We start from the raw sequence: 10,735 nt of genomic DNA on the forward strand, positions 1-10,735 counted from the left end.
GGGAGAAAAAAAATAATACAATAATAATCAGTATCATGAAGTATAATAGGGGAGATTGGGGTTAATTGGAACGCGGGGTAAGTTAAAAAATTGTTTAACGTCTTTAAATAGATTTATGCAATACTGCCCTCAATTTATTGCCATTATCAACAGCCATTCACCATATTACAGACAACACATGTGCAACAAGCCTTGTGAAGTTAGAAAGGAATATTTGTTTTTTTACCTTCTGAGCAATTTTTTTCTCTGTCAGAAATTTTTGGCCAGTTTGGGGGTATAATCGATATTTGTAGCAAGCTACAAAATAAGGTTATTAATATGCCATGGTGAAGTCCCTTATTTGTGCTGTAAGCTTATAAATGTCAAATGGGCCTCTGGGGTTAGTTGGAACAAAATTGAAGGGGCTATTTGGAACATTTGAAAACAATAAATAAAATAAAAAATAAAAATAAAATTATCATTCACATTGACTATGGTTGCCAATTTGAGGAGTGAATCAGATAAATCAAGACCTCCGGAAAGCTATGTGGCCCAATCCAATGAGAGTGCCCTACCAGATGGTTTATATTCACTTGGTCTAAAAGCAGTTGGCCTACTTCTAAGATAGTCTAAGACCACATGGGCTAAACTCATTTGGTCTACAATGAATATGGTGCAAGTGCCATTTGGTCTACACCACTACACATGGTCTAATACTCGCTTGGTCTAATTCTCATTTAGTCTAATTCTCATGTAGTCTAATACCAAGATGGTCTAATTTCCACTTCACCTACTAATTGCTTGCACTTTGTGAAAATAAAAATTTCATTCATTAACAGTGATGTAGATATATTGGTGTTTAGACCAGTTGGATACCAATACAATGTAAGTATAGCCTAACTTGAAATAAGACAAACTGTATGATGGGCTAAATGGCAATGCACTCAAACTAGGATCCCATACGGGATTAGACCTAACAGATCATAGAAAAGGTGGGTGTAGACCAAGTGGAAATTTACCAAATGGTTAGTAGACCAACTGGTTATTGATGAAGTAGGATTAGACCAAGTGGGATGAGACCAAATGGTTAGTAGACCAACTGGTTATTGATGAAGTAGGATTAGACCAAGTGAGGTGAGACCAAATGGAAAGTAGACAAAGCGGGTGTAGACTAATCAGCAATTTACTTACCTGATAAGGATGATCCGTATCCTGCCAAAAATTAGCAAGGTGTTTGATGCACTGAAGGAGATGAAGTCTGTCTTCATGGTAGAACTCCCAGAGCTAAATGGAAAGAGAAAATTGATAGTAAATGATAATTCTTATTTTCCACTAGGGTAGCCACTTCAGCATTTACCAACTGCTCTGACAGAGGCCCCTGCATAACATAGTGTTATTATTACTCTTCTCCATTCTCATACGTCAAGCACCTGACAACAAGGCAGAAGGTCCAATGTTTTTAATTTTTTGTATTAGATTAAACCCACGACCTCCCATTCATGATGCAGGAGCAGGTGGAAGCCTTTCTTATTTCTTATTTTCCACTAGGGTAGCCACTTCAGCATTTACCAACTGCTCTGACAGAGGCCCCTGCATAACATAGTGTTATTATTACTCTTCTCCATTCTCATACGTCAAGCACCTGACAACAAGGCAGAAGGTCCAATGTTTTAATTTTTTGTATTAGATTAAATCCACGACCTCCAATTCATGATGCAGGAGCAGGTGGAAGCCGTGGTGTAGTGGTTCTGACTCTCGCCTTGTAAACAGAAGGTCGTGTGTTCGAATCCCACCACGGTCTAGTGTCCTTTGGCAAGGCGTTAATCCACACTTTGCCACTCTCGACCCAGGTGCTAAATGGGTACCCGGTAGGATGCGAAAGATATTGTATGTTTGAATTTGCCAGCGCCATAATGACACTGCGATGAATGCAAGAATGCTCCCCAGGGAGTGGAAATTGTGCACTTTTCGTGCGGGATTGAAATGAATCCAATGACCATGGTAATAATATGCTGTAAAGCGCTTTGAGCCATTCTGGGAAAAGCGCTATATAAAAATTGGCTATCATTATTATTATTATTACCACTGAACCAACATGCCCGGTGTTCACTTGTTACATGAGGAATTAAATTTAGATTATCAGAGGAAAGCAAGATGTTGTTTCATTCAGTTCAATTATGTGTTTGCTAAATCATCGTTCTTAAAGGACAAGTCCACCCCAACAAAAACTTTATTTGAATAAAAAGAGAAAAATTCAACAAGCATAACACTGAAAAAATCATCAAAATCGGATGTAAAATAAGAAAGTTATGACATTTTAAAGTTTCGCTTCATTTCACAAAACAGTTATATGCACATCTCTGTCAGTATGCAAATGAGGGAACTGATGACATCACTCACTCACTATTTCTTTTGTATTTTATTATATGAAATATGAAATATTTTGATTTTCTCGTCATTGTCATGTGAAATGAAGTTTCATTCCTCCCTGAACACGTGGAATTCCATTATTTTAACAATTTGTGGTTCAGGCAAGGAGGTCCTAATCGTCAAATTCCTAAAAATTGAGATATTGTATAATTCAAACAATAAAAAACAAAAGAAATAGTGAGTGAGTGACATCATCGACTCTCTCATTTGGATGTAACTGGCTCGTTCATATAACTATTTTGTTAAAAATAAGCGAAACTTTGAAATGTCATAACTTTCTTATTTTACATCCGATTTTGATGAAATTTTCAGCATAGTGCTTGTCTGATTTTTCTCTATTGATTCAAATCAACAATTTTCTGAGGTGGACTTGACCTTTAAATGAAGAGAAGATGAAGAAACATGACACTGAAATTTCATCAAATTCAGAAGAAAGTTTTTTTTCATATTTTAACAAAACTGCAATCCTTCAGTGACTCCTTCTGATAATCTATTTCTTGGCATTCCTTTCATTCTTCTTCACTGCTCAAAACAATTTGCTGAGCAGGAAGTTTTTCTCCACATCCATTGACCTGAACATGCAAATTTACACATCGGGTGTTGATGAAATTTCAAATCGCACATCTATTGACAATACCAACAATACAAAATGTAATTTGGCTCATGATTTTTATATATCACGGACAAAATAAAGTCAGAATTGCAATAGCCCCCGACATAAGAGGGACAAGTTCTAAACGGGACAAAATGATTCCAGACAGAGACTATATAAATACATGTAGTTGAGAAAATACAATATTGTTAACAGAAAGGGAATGCCCCGTTAAGAAAATGATAGCAGTTCGCAGAAAAATTGCAAGAAATTAACAGTAGAACACAGGAATATATCAAGTTCTGAATGTGGCAAATGGATTACAGACAGAGAGTATATAAATACAAGCAGTTGAGAAAAACACGATGTTGTCAACAGAAAGAGAATTCCCGTTATGAAAATTAAAGCAGTTCACAGACAAAATGCATGAAACCCTATAGCTCACAAGAATATGTTGTGAAACAAAAGTAGGTGATTTTCACTGACTTTTATAAGCTAATGAACTCTTTACATCTGGGCATTGATTTATGAAAACAAGGTCAGATGTCTTATCTGACAAAGTCTGTTTTATCTGACAGTTCCCATAGTAATGGTCAGACACCTGGCAACTTGGGTAAATCCCTGACAAGATGCTTCATGAAAAAAAATTAAAAGAGGAATAATAACTTACTTTGAGCAGCAAGGCTTGAACACTTCTTTCATTTTTCAGTATGGCCTGGAATATATTTTACAAAAACAAGGAAAAAATAAAATTATTCACACTCCTTTGAACAAATGAGATTCCAAAGATTAATTTAATAAATATATCCTCATTCTTTTATATGCAATTTGTAGAGCAAAGAAATCATATGTATTTTCTAATGTAAAGAAATCAGTTAACATTAAAGGTTGCTTTTTTATCAATGCTTATCTTTGGGGTGAATTATATTTAATATTCTTCATTTGGATGGAAAAACCCAGGAAGGGAAAAACTTAAGTTCATGTAGACACTTTCATGATATCTGTGACTGAAAAAAATCATCATCTAACTTATCTGCTAGGGATGACAATTGTATTAAAACTCATGTAGTATGGGGAGATTGGATAATGTTAGAAGTTTTTTGTACATTTTTTTAATTTAGCACTGAATAATTTCAAGGTTTATTTCAGGGCTGCATCTAAAAAATATATTACAGACACAATTTTGCAACCTTACAACTCAGACGTTTAAAAAAAGTCAAGTCAGTGCTAACCAATCCCTTCTATACACAATCATCAATGAGGGTTGTTTTATTTAATATATTGAAAGTATGATTTTATATATCGAAATACACCAAGGACATATTCTATGAGAAATTGAATAACTTTGTTTTATTCATGAACCTGTAATGAGTCTACGGAGAAAATATACTCTAAATTAGCAGATTTAAGAATATGAAGATGCACCAACTTTCATAATTATTTTCTAATTATGAGTATTACCTGAAGTTGTTTTCCAGTTCCACGGAAGGCACAGAGGAGGTACATATCAAACAATTCTCTGCACTGTAAAGCATCCAAATCCTTTTAAAAAAATATCAAGTTTGAAAGAACAAAATATACACTGGCATTTCCCTCATGGACACTTTCTAAAATTATTCTTATATTTTTTGTTCTCCTTCATTTTTACAATGTGTTGAAAAGCAAGAAAGTTAAGAAAATATATTTTTTTAAAGCCTGAATCATACGAAACACAAAATATTTAGTGTCATAAAAAACAAATCTTATGAAAAAATATTCAGCAAATGTTACGATACACAATACAAGTTGTGCATTACATAAGGCTCTTAATTAAATCTTCATCTTTTGAATGAAACATGTTAGGGCAAAGGTAGCCTACTTTTCAGTTGGAAACATTTATTTATTACAGCACAAATGGGGGCAAAAAATCTTAAAAGGTAGCAACAATTTTCATAGCCAATGAAATGGGCATCAAGGCCAATCAAAAGTGTATCAAGAAACATGGCCTTGTCTGGACTTGGAATCATTGAAGCCCTGCAGATTCCAACTTACCAAGAATTTACAAGCCTGGAGAAGAAATTTTCTTTCAAGTTCACTGATTGCCTTCTCATCCTTGAGCTTTTTCTCTGATTGCTCACTGGAAAAGAAATATTCATAGAGGTGATTTCTTTAGCACACTATTCATCTGTAAACTACTCTGATTTATCAATAAAAACACAATGTTATTTGATGGTATCTTATTTTTTATAAAAGTAGGGAATTCACATCACACAAACCTAGCTTTTTTTCAGTAGATCTCTCCACTTAGACACAGACAATTAAAATCACCTACATGTATATGCCCCCTCCCCCCAAAAAAAAAATTCAAATGCTACCTTTGAAGAAGTTCACCCTTACGCAAACTTTTTTGAGGTACAATAAAAGCAGAAAAACAAAATATATAAACATCAGTGAAGGCTTGCAGAAATCCATTAAAGGAAAAACTGAATGATAGAGAGGTATTTTTTAAGGTTGTACATGTATGTTGTGACATCATTTGCAAGCAGCTTCCCTCTATGTCATAAAAATATGTATGTATTCAATTGTAATTATATTGCATGTTTTTTACTCAATATGTGGAAAATAAAATTGAATTGAATTGAAAAAAAAATAAAAATAAACAATTTTCTCATAAAACTGAGAATGGTTTTACCTATCCATTCAATAAATTTAATCACTAGACACATTGTTTCATGAGTAAATATTTATAATCATCATGAACCATCGATAATTAGAATCTATGGAAATTATATGAAAATGAAATGTGTATGGAACAGCTGCTTATATGTGATCTCCCACAATGAAATAAAAAACAAGAAAACTTCATTCTCTTGTTTGATGGATTTTCATCGAATCTTTTCCACTATTTTTTTCTCGTTCACTTATCTGCTTTTAATAAAGCCACCGTATCGTCAGCATGACCTTCATGTGCACTTGCACATGCCCAATTCATCATATCAATATCCTTTTCACACTGAAGCAATAAACACTCCATTCCCTCATTACTCATTCTAAACATTTTAGAAAATGTAGTACATTTGTCAGTTGATGATATTTTTCTAAATAAAAGAAAACAAGTGACACTTACTTGTGTTTCTTGTAAAATAGCACTCCTTCAATAAACTTCTTCTTGTGATTAACAAGCTCCTCTTTTATCAATTCCTGAAAGACAACAGTTGAAAGTACAGATTTAAGGCAACAATTGTTTAAATTGCAAAAGTGCCCACACTTACATGATGGCTGATGTTGATATCTCCAACATGTATTCAAAGCTATGATGTTAGCAATTACCATTCTAAGTCTGAGGGGAATCTAAATATTAAACAGAATGGTAAATAAATAAAAGTCACTCTGCATCATTAAGTGCTTACCACATAAAGTGTGGGCCAAAAACATAGTATATAGATGGTTAAGCTCTGCTTAGATTAGCATTTGATCACTCTAAACAATTTGATACAAAGTCTTATCTTTAGGACAGAATAATATCTGACTGATAAATGCCGCTATAATCCAGATTACACACCAAAATAGCTAAACTTATGTGTAAACTGTTATCCTCTCTTATAATATTCCATTTATGACTGCTTTTCCAGACACTTTTTCCACCAAAAGTGCTCTTTATTGACATTAGTACCTCTTGTCCCAAAAGTATTTAAGAAAGCTCACCTCTGCTCGGATAGCTGAATGTCCACTTATTATCAGAAGCAATTCCTGACAAGAACTAAAAATAGAAAGCAAAAGGAAACCATTAGCAAGGATATCAGTCAATTTTGATCAAAAATAAATTTTGACATTTTTGCCAAAAATTAAAGTACAAGTCCTAGTCTATACATAAGTAAATTCCTAGGCAGCAATTTATTTTAGTTTTTTGAGATATGAGGGGATTTTCAAGGCAATGCCATTCAAAGATTCCATAAAATTCACAAATCCCATTTGAAACGTGTACTGTACCAAAGCAAACAACAGCTGCGTGCACTCAATATGCAATGCATGGTCAGCAAAATAGTTGTATCTGCATTACATTGACTTTGCACACAGAAAGAGGGATACAGCGTTTTGCTTGATCTCGCACATTAAAATCGTGGTCAGGGTTGTTTTCCTTATGGCGTTTTTGTACAGGGAAAATCTATATCGCTCAATCTGAAATTACAAGCATATAGCTCTTTTGCAATATTCTCTCATTCTTGGTTATGTGTAAAAATAAAATAATAATAATGATAATACATATTACTCAATATATGGCACTTTTCTCATAAGCCAAAGGCGCTGACAATGAAAATAATTAAAACTCTAAAACTATAAAACTGCAAACTACGAAAGAGATGGGTTTTTTAAGCCTTTCTGAAAATCGCTATTGATGGAGACTGTCTTATCATATGAGGCAAATTATTCCAGCACTTATGATGATGGATGATAACAAGAGTATGAAGATAAAAGAAGACAGTGAATTTTTCAAGTAGACATTGTAAATATAGTGGATTAATTTTTCATGATGTGAATTTGCTTAGAAAAGGCCCAAGCCCCTGTCGCAACCGTAGTTTGTAAACAAATAAAAATTGGTCTCCCAAACCGGACCTGAATGGGAGAGTCTTCAATAATATTGGACTTGTGTCTCCAGTAGGAGTGATCATATTTTCACGAATCACCAAATTAACCGTGTTGTTTCTGATCGAGTGATTCTTCTTCTATTTTTCCTCGTCTGCTGATCAAGTCCTCATTTATCCTCCTTCTCTTGATATAATGCTCCTCCTAGACCAAAAGCTTCGGTCTCTGTTATGTTGGCTGTTCCGCTGAACTCTGTTGGCTCCACTCCCCAAATACAGACCGAAGTTCTAGCTCGATCTTTACAAGACTCAATGGCCATATGTTTATGTATTAAGTTCGGATAAAACAGGGAAGTGAAGTTGCGCGACAGCCGAAGTACATGTGAGTCACTGATTTTCCCCCTTTTAAGTTTATTTTAAGTTTATATTTCAGGCCAAAACAGAATAATAATCGTTATTTTGGTACAGTTCTTTTTATATGTTTTTATGAAATAAAGACGAAAATCGATGAGCCCCGTCGATGAGCGAAGTTGGCTCAGTCGGTGAAGTGTCTGCCTGTCGAACCAAAGATCGTGGGTTCAAGTCCACCCCGGGCGGATTACTGAAGCCAGTACGTTGTGTGTAAACGTCTCTCCCCTGTTCCATAGATGCAGGCTATGTTACAGGGAAAACACTCTGTCCCTCGGATAGGACGTTAAATGGAGGCCCCGTGTAGAGGAGAGTCACCATCTTTGCACGTTAAGAACCCACTGCACTATTCGAATAAGAGTAGGGGGAAACCCTGGTGTAGTGGTCCACCTGCAATCCCCAATCAGATATCGAGAGGTGAGCATCTTCTTTCTCCGTGCCATCAACATCTGCGCACTTCCTGCCCGGTTGGCTCCTACTGTGGGGCGTTGGGCAGTATACCCAAAGAAGAAGATGGGGGGATTTTGTATTGTTAACCCCCTAATGGTGGCGGCATGACAGCGAGCCGTCTGTCACTCTGTGTACGACTACGAGTACGAGGAGAAATTTAAAAAAATAAAAAATGTAAAAAAAAATCCTCAAAACAGACAGCTGCCAGCTGTCTATGGCTATGCTCCTCCCCAATCTTCTCATCCTTCTCCTTCAAGAGACCTCCCCCTCCCCTCCTTGAAATTCAGATGTAGATCTAAGTTAGATCTAGCAAGCAAAACTGAAACTGAATTCTGAACATGCTGAAAGAGTAGATTATCACACAAAAGAAGACATGAATATCAATATGTGGGACAATGAATCATCAGGGAATGGAGGATGAGAAGCATCACCATTAAAGGCATTAGAATTCCGTGCATAAAAATAAGATTCAGCATGAAAAATATATCAAAAAGAAATCTACAATTTTGTAGAAGAATTCGTACAGAATAAATGAAAAGTAATGAATTTAACTTACGTCGTGAACACAGCCATGATTTCACTTTTTAGTCATCAATTTCATTCAATTCAATTCATCACCAAAGCAAGGTAAAGCCACTTCTTCGATCGATCGCACGTACATTTTCAACACGCAAACCTAGAGGGCCAGCTTCATTTTTTGCCAGTCTTGTATTTATATGGTGGCTCAGGGGTGACCCGACAATTGCTCCGCCGACATCTGCTCCGCCGACAATTGCTACGCAAAATACGACAACTGCTCCGCCGACAATTGCTCCGGACAGTTGCTCCGCCGACAGTTGCTCCGTCGACACTTGCTCCGCCGATATCTGCTCCGCCGACATCTGCTCCGCCGATATTTGCTCCACCGATATTTGCTCCGCCGACATTTGCTCCGTCGACATCTGCTCCGCCGAAAATTGCTCCGCCGACAATTGCTCCGCCGATAATTGCTCCGCCGACTTCTGCTCCGATTATACGACAATTGCTCCGCGATAATTGCTCCGCCGACAATTGCTCCGCCGATATTTGCTCCGCCGACATCTGCTCCGATTATACGACAATTGCATGAACATCTTATTTCTCCAAGTTGGTCTATGTTTGAAATGATAAGAAATTCATCCTGATACAAATTGTTTTGTTGGTTTTTTTTCTTGTTATTCGTTAATGTTTTATTTATTTTATTCTCCCCTTATCATCACAGCTTTCTGCTTAAAAAAAACCAAAACAAATCGTTCTCCCTGCCGCTGCCACTTGACAAATTGTAACGGAGAAGGGGAATGACACACTCCCCATTGAAATTGTGAATCTGGATTTTTGTTCATATATTATTATCATTGGTTTCACTCCGGTCTTGAGCGGGGAGAGAAATTGGGGGGGGGGATGCTGGACACAATATCTCTTCTGCTTTCCAGCAACTTATACACCAATACATTCGCACGGGCTCTCTCTCTTTCTCGTTTTGTTCTTTCACGCTGTTTATTTTCATTGATGACCGCTTGATTTATTGTATATTTAGCAGCATTATAATTATTAATATTTTTATCAATAATTTTTATTTACATCTTGGGCCTTATCTACCCTTGCACCTTTTTTCTTTCAATTTGTTCCAAACGAAAGTATGATCATCACTGGCGTACAGATGGGGGAGGGGTGTGCTAGGGGTCACGGATCCCCCCCCCCCCCCATTCTCCCTACCAATGAAAAAAAAAATAAAGGAAAGGAAAATAAATGTAATCCTTGTCTGGCCCCCTCCAATTGTTGTTGTTGGCTCATTACGCTACAGGTGAGTTACTATAAACTAGACTTCGGTTGTATTTTTGTTCTATTCTGTGCAATAGCGACAATATAAATATGTTTTAATAAATGAATATATGTATCTCTCTCACTACGTCTAAACAAATAATGTTATTTTAAAAGACAATAATATACATACCAGTAATAATATAGTTACAAATTCATGAAACCCGATACGCATTAAACTAAATTTATAATGCGAGCACAAAGCGCGAGCTGTTATTGACCAGGAAAATTGTAAACAATGAAGCATATCTCGAGGGGGAGATATCTCATAGTGAGAGCGCAATGCGCTAATTGAATATTTTTGATATATTTCAGAAAAGGGACATTTTGTGATCGTGAACTTGAGACATATTTATGGAGTGGACCAAGCTTTCGCCACTAGGGTTGGGGGGCCGGGTGGAAAAAACATTTTCATCCACATTTTCGCCGATCAGCCGCTAAAAGCGGATTTTTTTTTTAAGGGTTAGTCCTAACT

General features: G+C 36.1%; 1 protein-coding gene across 1 annotated transcript in view; it reads right to left on the reverse strand.

Annotated features, from left to right (window-relative positions):
- The window catches only part of LOC129278021 (nucleoporin NUP188-like), a 48,151-nt gene extending 39,079 nt beyond the window's left edge, over positions 1–9,072 (reverse strand). The window contains exons 1-7 of the mRNA XM_064110684.1: positions 8,978–9,072; positions 6,686–6,740; positions 6,108–6,181; positions 5,033–5,117; positions 4,463–4,543; positions 3,672–3,716; positions 1,171–1,263 (exon numbers count right to left, since the gene is read on the reverse strand). Coding sequence (XP_063966754.1) covers positions 1,171–1,263; positions 3,672–3,716; positions 4,463–4,543; positions 5,033–5,117; positions 6,108–6,181; positions 6,686–6,740; positions 8,978–8,994 — 450 coding nt within the window. The 5' untranslated portion in view covers positions 8,995–9,072. The remainder of the gene's footprint in view (positions 1–1,170; positions 1,264–3,671; positions 3,717–4,462; positions 4,544–5,032; positions 5,118–6,107; positions 6,182–6,685; positions 6,741–8,977) is intronic.
- Positions 9,073–10,735: the final 1,663 nt, after the last annotated feature.

Source organism: Lytechinus pictus, chromosome 15 (assembly GCF_037042905.1).
Source record: "Lytechinus pictus isolate F3 Inbred chromosome 15, Lp3.0, whole genome shotgun sequence".
Classification (NCBI taxonomy): Eukaryota; Metazoa; Echinodermata; class Echinoidea; order Temnopleuroida; family Toxopneustidae; genus Lytechinus; species Lytechinus pictus.